The 21,789-nt window shown below is 42.2% G+C and overlaps 1 protein-coding gene across 1 annotated transcript in view; it reads left to right on the forward strand.

Annotated features, from left to right (window-relative positions):
• The window catches only part of dnah9 (dynein, axonemal, heavy chain 9), a 528,899-nt gene that overhangs the window by 198,557 nt on the left and 308,553 nt on the right, over window positions 1-21,789 (forward strand). Inside the window, exons 39-41 of the mRNA XM_043714478.2 lie at window positions 6,197-6,362; window positions 11,934-12,036; window positions 19,061-19,300. Coding sequence (XP_043570413.1) covers window positions 6,197-6,362; window positions 11,934-12,036; window positions 19,061-19,300 — 509 coding nt within the window. The remainder of the gene's footprint in view (window positions 1-6,196; window positions 6,363-11,933; window positions 12,037-19,060; window positions 19,301-21,789) is intronic.

Consider the following 21,789-nt stretch of genomic DNA (forward strand, 5'->3'; position numbering starts at 1 on the left):
TCCCACAAGATGACGCAATCTTTCTGCATCTGCTCTCTCAGGCCCCTGAGGTATCTTATGTGGTTCAATGAGGTCAGAGCTGAAAAAAGCACAGCAGGTCAAACAGATTCAGAGAAGGGGATTCTGCGTTTTAGGTCAGAACCTTTCATCGAGGCGGGGGAGGGGAAAGGAGCTGCAAGATAAATAGAGGGAGGAGGGTGGGGCTGGGGAAAAGGTGAGTGGGATGGCAATAGGTGGAGCAGGTAGGAGGTGGCTGTGATTGGTCAGTAGAAAGGGTGGAGTTGATAGGTGGGAAGGAAGATGGACAAGTCGGGTCAAGTTAAAGGGGTGAGGTGGAGAAAGAGGGCTGAGCCTGGGATGGGCTGGGGTGATTTGAAAGCTGGTGAATTCTATGTTAAGGCTGTATGGTTGTAAGCAGATGAGGCAGAAGTGAGACATTTGTCCTCCAGTTTGCTTGTGGCATTATGTTGAAGGTAGAGGAGGCACAGGATGGGCATGTTGTCAGGGGTCTCGGACAGGGAGTTAAAATGGCTGTCAACAAGAAGGTGGGGTTGATTAGAGTGTATAAACCATATGTGTTCCCTGAACTGATTCCTGAGTTTGTGCTTGGTTTCTCTGACGTAGAGGAGACCACATCAGGAGCAATGGATGCAATAAATCAGGGTAGAGGAAGTACACGTGAACCTCTGCTGGGCTTAAAATGATTCTTTGGGGTCTTGGACAGAGGGTGAAGGGGGAGGTGTGACGGCAGGTTTTGTATCTCCTGCAGCCACAGGGGAAGGTTCCGGGTGTGGTGGAGGGGTAGGTGAGGAATGTGAACCTAACGAGGGAGTCATGGAGGGAATGGTCTCTACGAAAAGTGGATGGCGTGGGGTGGGAAATATCATTTTGGTGGTTGGGTCAGACTGGCAGAAGTGGTGCAAACTCCGGAGCCGGTTCAGGGATCATTTATGGTCCAAATGCTCCAAAATGTCCCACCTTTCCGGTTGCCATCTATTTAAACTTCCCGTCCCACTCTCCCGATGACATGTCCATCCTGGGCCTTCTCCACCATCAATACAAGGCCACATGCAAACTGGAAGAACACCTTATCTTCTGCCTCGAGAGCTTACAACCGTACGGCCTTAACATAGAATTCATCAGCTTCTAAATCTCCCCACCCCTACCTCATCCCAGGCCCGGCCCTCCCTCTCCACTCCGCCCACCTAACCTGACTCTACCTGTCCATCTTCCTTCCCATGTGTCCGCTCCACCCTTCCCACTGACCAATCACAACCATGTCCTACCTGCATCCACCTCTCGCCATCCCATCACCTTTCCCCAGCACCAGCCCTTCCCTTTATTTATGTCTCAGCCCCTTTCTCCTCCCCCAGTCCTGATGAAAGGTTCTGACCTGAAACGTCAATTCCCCATCTCTGCCGATGCTGCTTGACCTGCTGTGCTTTCTCCAATTCCACTCTACACTGACTTTTCAGCATCTGCAGTTATCACGATCTCGATGTTTCAATAAGGTCGCCTCTCATTCTTCTAACCTCCAGTGAGTACATGCCCGATCTGCTCAACATCTCCTTATAAGACAGTACCTCTATACCTGGGACCAGTTTTGTAAACCTTCTCTGGACAGCCTCCGATGTCAATATATCTTTCCTTATGTAGTTGGCTGAAAACTGTTCACAGTATTCCAGTGCTGGTGTGACTAGTTTCTTTTATAGTTTTAGCAATACTTGCCTATTTTTATACTCCATTCCTTTTGAAATAAAAGCTAATATTCCTCTTGTCATCCCTACTATCCGTTGAACTTGTCAGTTATCTTTTTGTGATTTGTATCCAAGGCCACTCAAATCCCTCTGCGCTCGAACTTTTTATGGTCTTTCAGAGTTTAAATAATTTTATCAAATCTTTCTGCAAAACCTCACGCATTCTGCCATTATATTCCATCTGCCATGTTTTAGCCCACTCACTTAACCTGCCTGTATCCCTCTGCAGACTCTTTGTGCCATCCTCACCATTTGCTTTCCCACCTGTTTTTGTGTTATTTGCAAGTTTGGCTACAGCATTTTCACATTCCTTATCCAAGTCATTACTTCAGTTGTGGCCTAGCCCTGATGCCTATGACATGGAACTGGTTAGACATTGCTATCCCAATATTGCCCCCTTAACCCAACTCTATCTCTTCTATTAGTTAATCAGTCCTGTCCCCATGTTAATATACTACCTCCAACACCATGGGCTATGTATTTAAACACCTTTGCTAATTCCAAATACAGAGGAACCTTGATTATCCAAACGTTAATTATCCGAATTTCGGATTATCCAAAGGAGATCTCAAGGTCCCGATAGAAATGTTACATCAAAGGGGTGTTTCCAACACTGGACGCGACGTTTGTTCACAATATTAAAAATGAACTCCGCTTAGAACAATCCTGAACTTCGATGGGAGCAGAGGCACCATCTTCAAATGACTGACCTCCTGCCCTCTCTCTCTCTCTCCCTGCAGTTTCCCTGGAGTTCTACACCCTAAAGCCCCTTCCCCACATAATCTCTCCAATATTGTCCTGTACAGGGTAAAGGTGGAACTTGATAAAATATAGCAGTAAATGTGTGTGTGTGTGTACACGCGTGTACGCTATGTTGAGACTGACTAACCCCCCCCCACGGCACCAGCAGTCTTACTGTTGGTGTCCAGTCCAGCTGCACCAGAATGGGGGTGCGGGGCATGGCAGGGCAGACATGCGGGGGGGGGGGGGGGGGAGGGGGGAAAAATGGGTGGTGGTGTTGGATGGGTTTGGGAGTGTTCAGGAGTTGGGGAGGGTGCACGGGTACTTGCGCACAGTGTGTTGCCGCGTAGTCTCCTGAACGGGGAGCAGACTTAGCAAGTGCTTGCTGTGTCAATCGATTGAACTTATTGTTGGGGGTGAGGGGGTGGAAAGGTGGAGGGGAGACTTCAGCTATGCTGCAGTACCCTTACACACAAGTGTGTGTCTACTCAGAAGCAAATCCTGAGACACAGAGAGGGAGCAAGGCAGGCAGAGCGAGGGAAAAGGAAACTTCAGAAACCTCCGAGCCCAAGAGAGGCATTGAATCGATTAACCGAATAATTAATTATCCGAACGAAATAGTGCCAGCCCAGCTCATTCAAATAATCGTGGTTCCTCTGTATATTACATCCGCTGCTTCCCCTTTATTTATCTCACTTCTTATCTCTTGAAAGAATTTGAGTCAATTTGTCAGGCATGATTTCCCTTTAAGTTATGCTGACTCTGCTTGATCATATTTTGTATTTCTAAGTGCTCTGCTATTACATTCTTTGTAACAAACATTTTCCCAATAACAGATGTTAAGCTCACTGGCCTCTGTGTTGTACATATCATTGAGGTGGATGCAGTATTGACTGCCACACTATAGGAAGTTAAAAATCTCACAACACCAGGTTATAGTCCAACAGGTTTAATTGGAAGCACACTAGCTTTCGGAGCGACGCTCCTTCATCAGGTTATTGTACAATATAGGAAGGATGTCTTTGTACAGAAGGCACTGTATTCATCGGGATGCTGCCTGGGTTGGAACATTTTATCTACAGAGGGAGGCTGCATAGGCTCAGGTTGTTTTCTTCAGAGCAGAGAAGGCTGAGGGGTGACCAGATTGAGGTATATATTTGGATGAAAAGATTTTCACCTAGAAGGAGGAGGGAAACTGAAATACACTGTAGAGATGCAAAACCTCACTACCTCTAAAAGCATGTGGATGAGCGCTTAGTGTTGTAGAATCATAGAGATATACAGCACAGAAGCAGACCCTTCAGTCCAACTTTTCCGTACCAATCAGATATCCCAACCCAATCTAGTCCCACCTGCCAGCACCCGACCCATATCCCTCCAAACCCTTCCTATTCATATACCCATCCAGATGCCTTTTAAATGTTGCAATTGTACTAACCTTATGAGTGAATAAAAATGTGTAAATTCCTTTTTTAGTTCCAAGTTGGCTCCACTTCTCCTTTACCCGCCATTTTATTAATGATGTGCTTACAGAAGACTTTGGGATTTCTTTTTCTGTTGGCTACAAGACCTATTTTTTTTAAGCAAAATCCCTCTTTGCTTCTTTTATTAATTTTTTCACCTCCCTTCGAAGCCTTCTGTGTTTAGCTTGCTTCCCAATTATGATACCTGTCATAAGTCTGTCTTTCTTTAACTTAATTTCTATCTCCTGTGTTATCCAGGGAGCTCTGGATTTTTAAAAGTTCATTCAGGAGATGTGGACATTTCTGGCTGGTCCAACATTCATTATTTGTCCCGAGTTGCCCTTGAGAAGGTGGTGATGAACCGCCTTCACAAATCGCTGCAATTCATGTGTAAGTCCACAGTATTGTTAAAGAAGGGAGTTTTACCCAGTGACACAGAACAAGCGTCGATATATTTCCAAGTCAGGATAGGGAATGGCTTGGAGGAGATCTTGAAGTGGTATTCGCATGTATATGCTGCTCTTGACCTTTTACATGGAGGTGGGCATGGTTTTGGAAGGTACTTTTTAAATGAGTCTTGGTGAACTTCTGCAGAGCATCTTGTACGTGGTATACACTGCTGCTGAGTGTTGATAATGGAGGGAGTGCCACCATTCTGTGACATCCTTCAATTTATACCAGGGAGACAGCGCACTCACTCATCCAAGGGTTCATTGCCCTCATCAATATTCAGGTCAGACCTCTGGGAAGTCTTGCACTCCTTGATTGTTTGGCTTGGACAATCTGTCAGTCACTTTCCCTGTCTGTCTGCTTGCCCTTAACCTCTCTGAATGTGTTACAAACGTAGTTCTGTCTCATGGGCATGCCTGTAATCCCAGATCACAAGCATCTGCAACTGGTGATGCCTCCTGCAGTTGGGCTTATCTTGGTTACAAGAAGTATCCAGGAGTACAGGAGAGGAATTACACTTGGCTAAGTTGCCTGCCATAACTTAGCTTATATTTTGAAGTTACTGGCTTACTTTAACCTTACTCTTGTGACATTAGTTAAAAACTGAAGTTTAGTATAAAGTAGAAATCCTTCACCCTCATTCACAAACCCGTTCCCTTTAATAAATGCATGTTGACTTGATCTCATCCTATCGATATATTTTGAAGTGCCCTGTTATCACATGCTTTATAGTAGACACTAGCATTTTACCCACCAGTTAGACCAACTGGGCTATAATTCTTAGGTTTTCTCACTCCTTCCTTTTACAGGAGCGGAGTTACATTTTCTATCCTCCATTCTGCCGGGACAATTCCAGAAAGCTTTTGAAGATGGGAACCAATGCATCACCATCTCCTTGATCATCCTCATTCAATATCCTGCGATGTAGGTTATCAGGCTCTGGGGATTTATCAGCTTTCTGTCCTATTAATTTGGCCAACACTTTTTTTTTACTAATACTAATTAATGGGAGATATCAGCAGTAGCATACTTGCAGAGAGTGAGAGGTATCTGAAAGCCAGTGCCAGATCAAGAAGCCTAAAAGAAATTACTATGAATTCCTGGGAGCTATGACACACATTTGATTTAGTTTGAGGGCTGTTGCATGACCACTCTTGAAACTACAGTGCGGAAAGAAGTTCTGCATTGCAATTAAAAATGTATAGAATGGGGCAAGTTCCATTAAGAATTTTAGTGGTTTAAAAGTTAAAGGTATAGACGCCATAGTCTTATCAGATCATAGGGCTTCTCTGTCATTAGAGAGAGACAACTGGTGGTGATTTAACCTGAGGGTCACCGCACCTCAGGCGAGGGGAGTGGTTGAGAAGGAGAATCCTTCATGGGAACCTCAGCCAGTGTGAGAATTTGAACCCAAGCTGTGAGCATCACACTGCGTTGCAACTGAGCTAACTATGCCGATGAAATACAGTGTTATTAGTTGTACCTTTTCTTGTTGGGTGTTTTCTTAAAAGTGCAAAATATGAGAGATCTTTTCTGTAATCCGGTATCGCTCTCAAAGGATATTGTGACAGTACTTTTTAAAATGACATATTATTTAAAGAAATAAGTGAGGTGAAGATTGAAGCAAAGTGAGTAGGGAATGGTACTCACAACTTTATTTCTCGGTGTGGGCATGTTGCTTCTCCTATTTATCATTGATAGCTCTGCTGAAGAGTTTTCCCTGTGCCCTCTGGATTTCAAAGCACATGGATCTTTCTGGTTACATTTGCTGTTTATCTTTTGCAGCCATACTGGAAAAGCCCCTTGAGAAGAAAGCGGGCAGAAATTACGGGCCACCAGGCACGAAAAGATTGATATACTTTATTGATGACATGAACATGCCTGAAGTCGACACTTATGGCACTGTTCAGCCGCATACACTTATCAGGCAACATTTGGATTATAATCACTGGTAGGTGCACCTTAGACACTAAGGAATATGTACTTCTTAATGCAAAATAACTCTGGAAAGCAACAAACATTTGTACTGAGTGGATGTGACATGTATTTGACTTAAGATGGTGAGGAGTTTTCAGCTATGGTGAAATATTGGCCTGTTTTATCCTCTGCCGGATCTTCAGTTGAAATACAAATTGAACATTTCTGCTCAACCAAAATAAATAGTTTAATATCATTTATATTGTTCAATGTGAGGATATCTGGTGTTCATTAAGTTAAAGTTTCCTTTTTTAGTACATTCAGTTCAACAGTTACTGGTGAGATATGTCTGTATACATGGTGCTCTCTATGGGCAGTTCGTATCCACCCTTTGTGAACTTGTAGATTATAATGGATTTGCTCATTCTGAGTGCCAGCTTGGATTATCTGATAACATTCTTGGCACAAATCAAATTTGCGTTCAGGCCGTACCTCATGACTTGCGCACATTGCTATTTAGATGCACTATTGATAAACTGCTGCATTGTTGAGGAAGCAGTCTCTGCAGAAAGATGTTACTCTGAAGCCTGTTTTGCCTGTTCAGAAGATCATAAAAATATCCATGGTCTCATTTGAAGAAGAGAAGGTTGTTTACTTACCTAACAACCACAAAACATTGTACAAAAAGCTTCATTCATTGTTTACCAAACAATTTAGACTTTAACTCTATGCCCTGGAGCATTTGATACGCTCACCTTGGAAAAAAGACTCTGACTATCCATTCTATCTATGCCTGTCATAAATTTTATCCATCCAACAGGTCGTCCCTCAGCCTCCGATGCTCTAGTGAAAACAAATTTATTCAACCTCTCCTTATAGCTCATACACTCCAATTCAGGCAACATCCTGGTAAATTGCTTTTGCACACTATTCAAGGTCTTGGCTATCAGAATTGTATGTAATACTCTAAATGTATCCTAACTAAAGTCTTATACAACTATAACATGACTTGTCAACTTTAATATTTAACTCTCTAACCAATGAAGGCAAACATGCCGTATGTCTTCTTTACCACCTTATCTGCTTGTGTTGCTGTGTTTAGTGAGCGTTGGACTTGCGCCCCAAGATCTTCTGTATCTGCATGCTCCTAAGAGTCCTGCCATTGCATGCATACTTTACTCTTCCATTTGACCTCCCAAAATGCATCACCTCACTCTTAGTTGGATTAAATTCCATCTGCCATTTCTCCACCCAACTTTCCAACTGATCTATATCCTGCTGTGTCCTTCCTCAATATCCACAATTCGATCAATTTTCGTGTCATCTGCAAATTTTCTAATCAGACCACCTATGTTTTCATCAAAATCATATATACACATCAACTGAGGTCCCAGCACTGATCCTTGCACAACACCACTGCTCACAGATGTCCAGTCAGAAAAACACCCCTCCATAACTACCCTTTGTAGTCTGTGACCAAGCCAATTTTGTATCCAACTTACCAACTCACCACAAATCCAATGTGACTTAATCTCCTGGACCAGTCCACCATAAGTACCTTGTCAAATGCTTTAGAAAAGTCCACTGTCCTACCCTACCCTCGTCAATCATCTTCGTCACTTCCTCAAAAATCTCAGTTAAATTTGCGAGACAAGACCTTACTGGCTATACCTAATAAGTCCATTGTTTTCCAATGTGCTCTAGAATATCAACATATCCCCCCTGATCTTACTATCATCTACATCCTTCTCTTTAGCGAATACTGTACCGATGCGAAGTACTCTTTAAGAACGTCACCCACTTCCTCTTCCTCCATACATCAATTCCCCCTTTTGTTCTTCAGTGAACCTACCCTTTCCCTAGCTACCATCTTGCTGCTAATATAACTATCAAATGACTTGGGATTCTCCTTAATCGTACTTGCTAAGAAATTTTCATAGCCCTTTTTGCCCTCCTAATTCCTTGTTAAGGTCTTTTCTGCTCCCTTTATTTTCCTCAAGGGCCTTGACTGATTTCAGTTTCCTAAATCTCTCATAATCTTACTTTTTCTTTTGGATTAAGCCTTCAATATCTTTATCATCCAGGGTTCTGGAATCCTGCCATCCATGTCTTTCCTCCTCACAAGCACATGCTGGTCCTGAAATCTGATCAACTAGCCTTTAAAAGACTGTTGCATGTCAGACATGAATTTACCCTCAAACAGTTGTCCCTAATAAAATTTCTCCAGTTCCTGCCTAATAATATTGGAAATGGTCTTTCCCCAATTACCACTTTTAGCCGAGGACCAGTCTTATCTTTATCTATAACTATCTTAATACTTAGGGAATTATGAGCACTGTTTCCAAAATGCTCCCACACCGAAGCTTTGGTCACTTGGCCAGACTCATTCCCCAGTACAAGGTCCAGTACTGCCCCATCCCCGATTGGACAATCTACATATTGTTTCAAGAAACCTTCCTGGATGCATCTATCAAATTCTGCCCCAGGACTGACAGAGTGCCAGTCGATACTGGAAAGTTATCTCCCTGTGTCTGCGTGGGTTTCCCCGGGGTGCTCTGGTTTCCTCCCACAATCCAAAATGTGCAGGCCAGGTGAATTGGCCATGCTAAGTTGCCTAGAGTGTTTGGTGCATTAGTCAGGGATAAATGTAGGGAAATGGGTCTGGGTGGGTTACGCTTTGGAGGGTTGGTGTGGACTTGTTGGGCCTGTATCCATACTGTCGAGAATCTAATCTAAAATGACATGTATATGTGGAAAGAAAGGATGAGATCATCCACAACAACCCTGTTGTTTTTACACTTGTCAGTGATCTGCTTACACTTACATTCCTTGATCTCCTGCTAGCTATGGAAGAGAGAGAGATTAATGCTTTCTGTTTTTCCGGTTGAATGTTTCTGCTGTAATTTCCATGCTCAAGGCTGTAGGCACCTGCCTAGGAACCAATCAAGTGGTTACTACTTGCCCCAACTGAAAAGCCAATCAAAATGGCATTTCAAGGCAAAAATTGCCTTGAACTCACCCAGGTGGTGAATTGGGTCTGGAATACTCCATCACTATTTGAATAAGGCAACATTAATGCATAACTCTCAATGTTCCAGTACTTGGAGGTGCTGGTGTTGGACTGGGGTGGACAAAGTTAAAAATCACATAACACCAGGTAATAGTCCAACAGGTTTATTTAGAAGTACTAGCTTTCAGAGCGCCACTCCTTTATCAAGTGGTGGAATGGTGCTCCAAAAACTAGTGCTTCCAAATAAACCTGTTGGATTATAACCTGATGATGTGTGATTTTTAACAATGTTCCAGTAACTTGCTTTTAAAAACTGCAAACCTTTTACACCAATTCCTTAGTTTAATATATTTTCCCATTTTTAGTTCACAGTCCAAGAATAGAAGTGGTTCTTACAGTTACTGCGAGAAGTGTGTCATTGACAGAATAACAATGAACTTTCTCCATTTGTGTCGGTCCAATACCTAAATGACAAGTTGTCAATATTTTAATCTGTAGCTACATCAAATAATGTCTTCACACAGCTTAATAAACTCCATCTTGCCCCCAAATTTGCCATTAGAATTGAGTAATCAAATTAGCTCCCTTTTCTAATGTACTGGTCGATAATCTGCCAATGGATTCTTTACTGCTATGTACTAAAGGCCTATGTTCACTGGTCAATATACATATTGAGATTCCGAGAGTTGCATATGCTACAAGATTAATCTTCTTGCCAGCGTCACGGATAGTGCCCGAGCTATCTGTTCACCTAGTAAGCTCGGTGTTCAGATAGGATGCTTCCAGACTATTTTTTATGATAACATGATGCCCTTGATCAAACCATCATTCCCTGTGTGTTGCACAAACCCATGAAAGAGCCTATGGACACCACTATTGGCCCTGAATATTGCCTAGTTAATCACTGTAAGGGGAAGATGTCTCAAAGATGTAAACAACAAATCAAGTGAGCTACAAAGTAGAAATTGCTGGAAAAGCTCAGCAGCTCTGGTAGCATCTGTAGAGAGAAATCAGAGTTAGCATTTCAAGTCCAGTAACCCTTCTTCAGTACTCAAAGGTAAAGTAAGCTGTCTCGTGCTGCTGCTTTGTATTGAACATGACTTATTTTTTTCATTTATTGTACTGACAAGATGTTGCCATCAAGTCAAAAAGACATTTTCCCTGTGACACAAATGAGCACTCTGTCGTGGATTTCAGTTCGAGTGTGTGCCCCGCTCAATGAACAATGTATCCCAATTGCTAGTTGACTATACTAAACAAAGCATCTCATTGACCAGTGCTAGGTAGTATGCTGGTTATGTGCTTGCTCAAAAAGCTTCAGAACATTATGTCCATTACTAAACATGAAGCTGCTATTGGATAACATTTACTAAACAGTCTAGACTGAGCCATTGTTACACTAGAATTCAGTTTTAGGTGATGAGTTGAGATGCATTTACACATGCTAGAAGCAACATGTATTGATATGTGGGATCCTTCTTTGTTGGAGAAAAGGAATTTGTACATATTGCATGTTTTGCATTGCAAAAGAGGTCATAAGGATTGCCAATGTCCACTGTATTCTAAAAGCAACATCACAACCAATCAGAATCTACCTGTCTGGCCTGAGAACTAAAATTTGACAGTTAACTCCAGCTGCATCTCCTATCAACGATGGTCCAACCTAGTCTGTATCGCTTTTTCATGCCACATAATTGGCATTTGTTTTTCTTGTCTCCTCGTCTTGACAAGCGTAAGACAGAAAGCTTCATGTTTAAGTTCTGTTCCAGCATGCAGGTTTATACATGTTTCATTTCAGTATTAGGTTTTCTGTTGGATTCATTATGGGAAAGAACTAAACTGTGAAATGAATTCATTCAATTTTATTTGCAGCTTAACAAACTGCATATTGAATAAAGTGAATGTCAAAATAAGGTCACTTTTTTGTGAGCATTTGGCTTTGCAGGAACACAGGGAAGGCAGTAAGTACATGGAAAACCAAGAATTACTCTCAGTACCGGGGCCCTCAGGGCAAGTTGTTTTTACACTCATGTGAAAGGGGCTGAAGCAGAAGGCTGTAGCTGCTAAAAACCTGAAATGAAAACACAAAGTAACACCCTTCAATAAAAAAAAACATGATTTTTGGAACATCTTGAACGAGCAGAAATCATTGAAAATCTCATCCTTTCTTTCCACATATACATGTCATTTTAGATTAGATTCTCGACAGGATGGAAACAGGCCAACAAGTCCACACCAACCCTCCAAAGAGTAACCCACCCAGACCCATTTCCCTACCCTACATTTATCCCTGACTAATGCACCAAACACTCTAGGCAACTTAGCATGGCCAATTCACCTGGCCTGCACATTTTGGATGGTGGGAGGAAACCGGAGCACCCTGAGGAAACCCATGCAGACACAGGGAGAATGTGTAAACTCCACACAGACAGTCACCCAAGGCGGGAATTGAACCCGAGTTCCTGGTGCTGTGAGGCAGCAGTGCTAACCACTGAGCCACCCATTGTCTTTTTAAAAATTTTATTCAGTTTGTGGTTACCATTCAGGCAAGTAATTTGTCAATACTAGCCCCTCTTTAAAAAAATCTTTTCCCAGGTATGATCGAAACAAACTTTCACTGAAAGAGATCCACAATGTGCAATATGTGTCCTGTATGAATCCCACGGCCGGCAGCTTCACCATTAACCCTCGCCTGCAGGTATGTTGAGAGATTTTATTTCCTCCACTGTTTATAACCGCTGGAAACTTGGAGCTTCCCTCGACTTGGCTGCTAGTTTTAATTGCTGTTGGGAAAGAGGCCTACTCCATAGCATTTGTGAGATGTTTGTGATCATCTTTCCTTGAGGCTAGGGTGAAAGATATTGCCTACAAAATCCAGCCTGATGATTTGGGGCACCTATCAATTATGGTACCTCGAGTCCAAGAAGGAAGGGGAATAAAGATCAACTGGACAGCATTTGGTCAATTTTCTTTCTTGGCCGCCAAATTTATAAGGTGCAGAGGTGGTGGCTACGGACTTCCCTTGGGCATCTGGCTTGGGGAGGGTGAACAAACTGCAAATAACAAGATGTATTCCGGGGGGGAAGAAATTCAAAGTAATCTATAAAATGGGACACAAACCTTCTGACATGATGTGGCTCTGCAATTTATTTTGTTGTCTGTTCAGGTGTCCAGACTGACAGAGCTGCTGCTTCCAGATTTACAACCATGTCAGAGCTCAGAATGAGCTTTATTTACACATGCTAGCAGTGGCATGCATTAAAATACAAAAACCCAATCTCAGGAAGTGAAAGGAATGTATTCAATACTTGCACCTTTTTTGAATTACTCAGGAGCATGCAGAGCCAATAATCCCCTGTTGTTTCCTCCATGGTTATGTCTTGGTCAACCAGCACCTGTGTATTTGTCTGGTATAAATTGTTGTGATCATTTGAAATTTAGCATTCTTGCATTTGTACTGTGGAGTGCAAGTATGAATGGCTCTTTCCAGCGAATTTATCACTGTCTGACATCTATAATGATGTAATCAAGTTGTATATCTTTATGGATGGGCACACAATTCATTATTGCTTGGCATTTGAAGAAGTAACAAAGAGGATTGATGAGGGCAGAGCAGTAGATGTGATCAAGATGGACTTCAGTAAGGTGTCCGACAAGTTTCCCCATGGGAGACTGATTAGCAAGGTTAGATCTCATGGAATAAAGGGAGAACCAGCCATTTGGATACAGAACTGGCTCAAAGGTAGAAGACAGAGGGTGGTGGTGGAGGGTTGTTTTTCAGACTGGAGGCCTATGACCAGTGGAGTGCCATAGGATCGGTGCTGGGTTCACTACTTTTCATCATTTATATAAATGATTTGGATGTGAGCATAAGAGGTATAGTTAGTAAGTTTGCAGATGACACCAAAATTGGAGTTGTAGTGGACAGCGAAGAGGGTTACCTCCAATTACAACAGGATCTTGATCAGATGGGCCAATGGGCTGAGAAGTGGCAGATGGAGTTTAATTCAGATAAATGTGAGGTGCTGCATTTTGGGAAAGCAAATCTTAGCAGGACTTATACACTTAATGGTAAGGTCCTAGGGAGTGTTGCTGAGCAAAGAGACCTTGGAGTGCAGGTTCATAGCTCCTTGAAAGTGGAGTCACAGGTAGATAGGATAGTGAAGAAGGCGTTTGGTATGCTTTCCTTTATTGGTCAGAGTATTGAGTGCAGGAGTTGGGAGGTCATGTTGCGGCTGTACAGGACATTGGTTAGGCCACTATTGGAATATTGCATGCAATTCTGGTCTCCTTCCTATCGGAAAGATATTGTGAAACTTGAAAGGATTCAGAAAAGATTTACAAGGATGTTGCCAGGGTTGGAGAATTTGAGCTAATGGGAGAGGCTGAATAGGTTGAGGCTGTTTTCTCTGGAGACTCAGAGGCTGAGGGGTGACCTTATAGAGGTTTACAAAATTATGAGGGGCTTGGATGGGATAAATAGACAAAGTCTTTTCCCTGGGGTGGGGGAAGTCCAGAACTAGAGGGCATAGATTTAGGGTGAGAGGGGCAAGATATAGAAAAGACCTAAGGGGCAACTCTTTCATGCAGATGGTGGTACGCCTATGGAATGAACTGCCAGAGGAAGTGGTGGAGGCTAGTACAATTGCAACATTTAAGAGGCATTCGGATGGGTAAATGAATAGGAAGGTTTTGGAGGGATATGGGCTGGGTGCTGGCAGGTGGGACTAGATTGGGTTGGGTTATCTGGTTGGCATGGACAAGTTGGACTGAAGGGTCTGTGTCCGTGCTGTGCATCTCTATGACTCTATGACTCTATGTGCTGAGTGCAGCGATAAATCTCACAACCGCACCCACATATCAAGATGGTGTCAGGTCTCCACAGACTGTAATCCTTGCTTTTGCAACCTTCTTCATCCTTGCTTCTCAAGAAATTGGCCTGACGGCTGATTCTATTGCAAAACACATAATATCCAGCAGGAATTGTGGTGAGACATGCCCTCTCTGGAGAAAAGTTGAGGATTTAGTTTCATGTGGTCAAAATAAAGTGCATTGGGAAAGATTGGTCTTCTGTATAATACCTGATGCCAGCAAATCAATGGAAGGTGCTACATCATCTCAGTTGGTATCGGACCAGATTTTGTAAGCTTCTTTGTTATGAATACAGCTTTTCAGCTATTATCGACCTAAACAATGTAATTGAGAGAATCTAAAAGGAAGGGAGCTATATTTATGATAGATGTTGCAATAATAAGACCTGTGTGATGTTGGAACATTGGTACCTCAAAAAAGGCTAAATGCTCTACCTGTTAATAGTCTATGGGCCAAAAGACCACTTTAGATTAGATTCCCTACAGTATGGAAACAGGCCCTTCGGCCCAACAAGTCCACACCGACCCTCCGAAGAGTAACCCACCCACACCCATTCCCCGACCCTACATTTATCCCTGACTAATGCACGTAACACTATGGGCAATTTAGCATGGCAAATTCACGTAACCTGCACATCATTGGACTGTGGGAGGAAACCAGAGCACCCGGAGGAAACCCACGCAGACACTGGGAGAAAGTGCAAACTCCACACAGACAGTCACCCGAGGCTGGAATCCAACCCGGGTCCATGATGCTGTGATGCAGCAGTGCTAACCACTGAGCCACCGTGCCACCCCAAAAGGTGGCTCACTCCCCTTCGAGCTGGAATTGAATTGGCGACCTAAGGATCTACAGTACATTTATTGTATATTTTGTGTATTTTTTCTGAAGTTAATATAGTTGAGTGTATTATTCATTTATTATGCCACATGGCACTCAGTCAAGAGATTCCCTGCAAGGCTCAGTAGCAGTGAATACTTATTCTGACCAGTTCCTACATTTCTTCTCTTTTGCCTGAATGGTTCAGAAATACAAGCAATGAGCCAAGTAAAATCAAGTGTGAAAACCCAGCTTATTTTTTTAATTAAAAAAAGACTGGATTGTACATGGTGCTTGGTTGGAAAGAGTATTAGGCTGTAACTGTTGGGTGGGTAGTAGCTACTTTTGCAACATGTCAGAACATTGAGGAATCTCAAAATAAATATCATTGCATGAGCAGCTTCACTATAAAAATAATGGTATGAAACAATTTGAGATGATAATGCTTACTAATGAGCTTTGGAGTGTTAGAATCCTGGTATCAATGTTAAACATGTCAAACTCTGACTGGTGCATGAAACTGAAACTTGTCCATTTTTCTCAGTAATAGTTTTCTAATATCACAGGATTTTTTCCCTATAGAGCTTATATACATAACTTACATTACTTGTAAAATTCCCTGTTTTCCATATATTGTAATGGTTCTCATGTTATCTGCAATTTATCAATTTTGTTTTCTTATCTAACCAGTCTCATAGATGTGATGATCTGTCATTGACAGGGCCAAAACACATTAAATGCCATTCTTATTATTAAGTATTTTTCAGGATTCTTGCTGTTGTCATGGGGGTCACTTTCTTGGTTTTACTGATATTCTCAAAGTGAATGGTTATCTTTTCAAACATGTATTTGTGGGCGGCACGCTGGCTCAGTGGTTAGCACTGCTGCCTCACAGTGTCATGGACCCGGGTTCAGTTCCAGCCTCGGGCGGCTGTCTGTGTGGAGATTGCACATTCTCCCGTGTCTGAGTGGGTTTCCTCTGGGTGCTCCGGTTTCCTCCCACAGTCCAAAGATGTGCAGGTTAGGGTGAATTGGCCATGGGAAATTGCCCGTAATGTTAGGCGAAGGGGTAAATGTAGGGGAACGGGTCTGGGTGGGTTGCTCTTCGGAGGGCCGGTGTGGACTTGTTGGGCCGAAGGGCCTGTTTCCACACTGTAAGTAATCTAATCTAATCTAAGTATATGGAATGAGCTGCCAGAGGAAGTGGTGGAAGCTGGTACAATTGCAACATTTAAGAGGCATTTGGATGGGTATATGAATAGGAAGGGTTTGGGATAGAGTGGTGCTGGAAAAGCACAGCAGTTCAGGCAGCATCCGAGGAGCAGGAAAATCGAAGTTTTGGGCAAAAGCCCTTCATCAGGAATACATTCTGATTTTCCTTCTCCTCGGATGCTTCCTGAACTGCTGTGCTTTTCCAGCCCCACTCTAATCCAGAATCTGATTTCCAGCATCTGCAGTTGATTTTAACCCTACTGTGAATCCTCTTGCATGGATGCCTGCCTTGAAGAAGTTTTCCTCCTGTCTCTACAAGAATCTCAGGGAGTCCCCTGTATTCCTGATGAAGGGCTCTTGCCTGAAATGTCGATTTTCCTGCTCCTCGGTTGCTGCCTGAACCACTCTAATCCAGAATCTGGTTTCCAGCATCTGTAGTCATTGTTTTTACCTAGGAAGGGTTTGGACAGACATGGGCTGGGTATTGGCAGGTGGGACTAGATTGGGTTGGGATGGTCGGCATGGACAGGTTGGACCGAAAGGTCTGTTTCCATGCTGTACATCTCTATGACTCTAGGTATACCACTGACTGGTCTGAACAGGGACTTCATCAATACATGGCTTCAATAAAGTCTGCAGAGCTTATTTACATGATAGTTATACCACTAATAGTTAAAATAAAGGTTCAATTTAGACATTGCCAATGTGATGTATTTTTAAAAAGCCTTGTTTTATTAAGAAGTGGCATTGAAACAATTTTAGTTTGTTGTTTGCTAGATTTCTGTCTACAAGCAGAAAAGGGTGACTGAAAGTTGCACTGAAAGCAGTGATCCTGACAGTATGGAAGAAAAACCCACTCAAGGCCAGTATCTGTTGCAGGCATCGAAATGCAAAGCTGGCATAGCTGAAAGAAACTTTGATGGTTTGCTCAAATGATACCAAATGAGAATCCAAACCCAGAAATCCTGTTCAGATTGCAGGCTTTATAAGGATAACTATGAAACTGAACTGAGAGAGATTTCCTGAAGGCAGTTCATTTTAGATTTACCATCCATAAATAGGTTTTCTCCCACAATTTATTTTATTTTACTTTATTCCCAAGGGAAGTTTCCTCCCCTGGAGATTCATATACTGAGGACCAGTGACAGAGGGAGGGGAAAAAAAGGAGATTGTTATTTACTTAAGTTGGTGGCAATACAATCACTGCAAGTGAGATTTCTTTTGACCTTGTGCTATTCACCTTGTCTATTCCCATAAGAATTTTCAGCCTGGTGAATTACATTCTGGAGTTCCATTCTTCATAAACTTTGGCCTTGTCTAAAGTATTTCACACCAAGAATTTCTCAAGAACAGAAGCTGCTTGCTAACACTAGTTGTGCTTGTGCCATTTGGCCACTGTGATGTAAAGATCAGTACACTCTGAGTGAGGTATAGCACACCCTGATGCAGATTGGAAACTAACTCTGCTCTTCCCCAATAATGTATTACAGCTCCAACAGGACATTACTCTGTATTGCACCAGTGTGACATTTCATTTGTCTCCTTATTTCCTCGCCAGCCTGCAGCCAGTTTGAGGGACACAGATTTGTGCTGCAGCCCATGTTGAGTTCAAAACTATGTTTGAGATTGTGCAGGTTATTTGCATATCGGACTTCTACAGCCGTAGTCGCGGAATGTTACTTGGTTTGGTGCCAAAGGCAAGGCAACTCTTGGGAGCGGAATAAAGATTAGCCTTGTCACCAATTAAATGGGTGACACATTAACTGGAAGAAAGCAATCAATAATTAGTTTGGCATCTCCCAGGGAATCTGCAGTGCTTGGTAATGGGTTTATTATTAAAAGCAATATCCAGTCACTGATAGCTTCAGTCATTGCTATTACTGTGCATCAACACTGACACTTCTAATTTTCCTAACTACTTCTCTCCTTAATAAGCTTAATTTCTGAAAGTGAAATGGTCGCTGCAACAGGTAGATTTATTTTTGCTTTGCCTCATTAATTACAAATATTTTCATGCAAGTTTCCAGTTTTCTGTGCCATTCTCCCTGAGGTCTAGTCTGATGGAAAAAAAACATTCACCAAGATGTAGTTTATTTCACGATGGCAAATCGGTTCAAGTTACGTTGATTCGATGGGTGTTGTTACTGAGACTATGAAGGAGACTTCAATGTTGAGTCTTACCCTTTTGAGATCCAAAGGTGTTCCCTTCCCCCACCCTTGAGTCCATATAATGTGATATTATCAGCTAGTACTTAATGTATTAGCAAATTACAGCAGATGCTGGAGTCTGTATTGAAAATAGCAAATGCTGGAGGTCGCAGCAGGTTAGACACCATCCATGGAGAGACAGCAAGCTAACATTTCGAGTCTAGATGTCTCTGATGAAGAGTCATCTAGACTGAAAACGTTATTTTGCTGTCTCTCCATGGATGGTGTCTAACCTGCTGTGATCACCAGCATTTATTTTTTCAGTACTTAATGTATTCCTTGGCATGAACACTTAACCTGCAGACAACAAGCCAGGGCCGAAATTGCTCTTAGCTTCTGTCTACACAATCAACACTAATAACCCTTAGTTTGCTAACCACAATTGAAATAATTACCCTTCACTTGAAATGCATCCCAGGGTGTCAAACATCTGTAAATTGGAATTAAATTCCACTTTTTTTTATCTGTTGACAGATTGTACTTTTGAAGATGCCTGCATTCTCTCTGTTCTTAATTGTTCCATCTAAATTAAAATCTGCAGATGCCAATGCTTCGTGTGTAAACATACATAATGACCAGCACATCTAAATGTTTTCATTTTCCTAATCCAGCGCCACTTCTGTGTGTTTGCTCTGTCGTTTCCTGGCGTGGATGCTCTTGCAACAATCTACAGCACCATTCTGTCCCAGCATCTCAAGCTCGGTAACTTTGCTGGGCCACTGCAGAAATCTACACAGCAGCTAATCAACCTGGCCCTAGCACTGCATCAGAAAGTGGCTTCTACCTTTCTGCCAACGGCCATTAAATTCCATTACATCTTCAACCTGCGGGATCTGTCGAACATCTTTCAGGTGAGTACACAGCCATTTAACATAGTCTCGTATGATGTTTTTCATTAGACAGCTGAACAGTCAGTTTTTAATTATTTCACACTAAAGTGATACCTTTATGAAGAAGATTACCCAGAAGGTTGGTTGAAAACTCATAAACAACCTCTGTGATTTTACGAGGGAGTGGAATAGGTATTTTATTTGATTAATTTATAAATAAAATAACTAAAAGTGAACTATTTTTTAAATTCTTGATTTCAACAAGGTGGAACTTATTCTAGGTAAATTTACTTTCTGATAAATTCAGAATATATAGAGGTATTACTTTGTATAAAGATAAATATCCAGTTGTAATTTTTTAAAAAATTGATTATTTGGTACTTGAACACATGAAAGAAGAGAATGTATTGACTGTGATTTTGAGCTCCGTGGTACTGATTTACTGAAACTATGGAAATCTGGGCAATAACGTGACTGAGTTGAGCTGTCTGTTTTCTCTCTCGGTCTCTGAAGCAGTGCGGGGAGGTTTCTGTGAGGCTTTCATCATTGGAAGGTGTGGGTGGGGGCGGGGGGTGGAGGCAGCAAATGGTTTATCTGGATGTTAGGTGTGAGTCATGTGTGATTGGTGTGTGGTACATTGAGCACCATGAGAGACTGGTGGAGTGTTGGGGAGAAAGCCTCTTGTCCAGGTGCATTCACTGACCATGAGCACTTGTGTATAGTCAATGAACTTTTTCGAGCACTGCTGCCAGGTCTTCAACATCAAAGTCTTTGCCTTGATCTTACTGACCATCTACTTACACTCCCTTCAGAAGGACGTTCTTCAACGCTCACCTGGCCTATTGTAGAAACTTGTTTTCTCTCCTCCAGTCAGACTCTGTGACTAAACTACAGAGTTTTCTCTTTGTCTCTGTCCTGGTGTTGCATTTGCCACATCTCCAAATTGTTCACTGGTGTCCGAGATCTTTCATTCGGTGTAGCTTCCCTGTAAGTGAGAGAGGTACTGCCTTCAAAAGTAGGTGGCTAGCTACAACACATGCTACCTTGCATCGCGGTTAGGTTCCCATTTGGATATACACTCAGCCAGCAGTGTGGATCATACTGGGCTGTCCACACATATCATTAGGATGACAAGGCTGCATGAAGTTTGAGTGCTAGTTGCCACAACAGGGGTAGACTCAAGCAGCCTGTGAATCATAATTGCTGTGCCTAGAAACTTGTAAAAAACATTTTATAGATAATTCTCTCCTCAACAGATTATTTAAGTCAGTAAATACATGCCCACGTCCCACAAAAGAATTAAAACACTGGTATCTACTATTCTTTTCTTTAGAGTTTGCATGGTTTTTGCTCATCCCTCACTCTAGATTTTATAGTGTGTGATTAGCCACCGACACAGCTTCAACTGTTTGAGCTAGTGAATCAAAAAAACTTTTCATTATTCTTGTATAAAGTTTACAACTTCCAACAGCCCAGTATAATCCAAAACCCATATCGTAGAGGGTCATGCAAGCTCCTATCAGTCTCAATTTACCTTTACTTGAATTGCTGCAGTATTATGAACCCTACATTTATAATGGCACACCAGGCCTATAAAGCTCAGTTTAAGCATCCAGTGCTTGGCTTCAGATGCAATAGCCCTATAACGTGTTGAGTGTGAAAGACCTGAATGAACTTCGGAGAGAGTTCTCAGTCCATCAGGCTAGATGATCCATTGTTCCATCTCTATATCCTTGCACCCCATTTACATTGAGCAAAAATAAAATGCTGTAGATGCTGGAAATATGAAATAAAAATGGAAATGCTCAGCAGGTCTGGCAGCAACTGTGAAGGGAGAAACAGTGAATTGATGTTGGTCAGTTTAACTCGGAGAGATTATCAGGTCTTTGATAGATTTCAACAAAAGCCTGCTTTTCTTTATATATGAAGGAATTATATACTCTTAACTATAACTCAAATCATCCAGACCACGTAGCACAAGAAAAAAAAAACTTGTTTGAGTTATAAGAAAAGGCTGTATAGGCTGGGAGTTTTTTTCCCTTGGAGCACAGGAGACTAAGGGGTGACCTTGTAGAGGTCTCTAAGATAATGAGAGGTATTGATAAGGTATATAGCCAACAGCTTTTCCCCATGGTAGGAAACTAGAGGACAGAGGTTTAAGGTGAGAGGGAAGAGATAGAAAGGGTCTGGGGCAATTTTTTTCACACAGAGGGTGATGCATACCTGGAACAGGCTGCCAGAGGTGGTGGTGGAGGCAAATACAATTTTGTCATTTAAGAAACATTTGGATAGGTACATAGATGGGATATGTATGGAGGGGCGTGGGCCACATATAGGCAAATGGGACTAGATTAATTGTGAAAACTGGATGGCATGGACAAGTTGGGCCGGAGCGCCTGTTTTCATGCTATAAACCTCTATGACTCTAAATACAACTTTACAGAAGCATAACTAATTTGAAATCATGATGCCTGTCACTCATGCGCTCTCTTAGATCATCACTGTGTGAA

The sequence above is a fragment of the Chiloscyllium plagiosum genome, unplaced genomic scaffold (assembly GCF_037043375.1).
Source record: "Chiloscyllium plagiosum isolate Xiang-an unplaced genomic scaffold, Cpla_swu_hap1 HiC_scaffold_25, whole genome shotgun sequence".
NCBI classification, from domain to species: Eukaryota; Metazoa; Chordata; class Chondrichthyes; order Orectolobiformes; family Hemiscylliidae; genus Chiloscyllium; species Chiloscyllium plagiosum.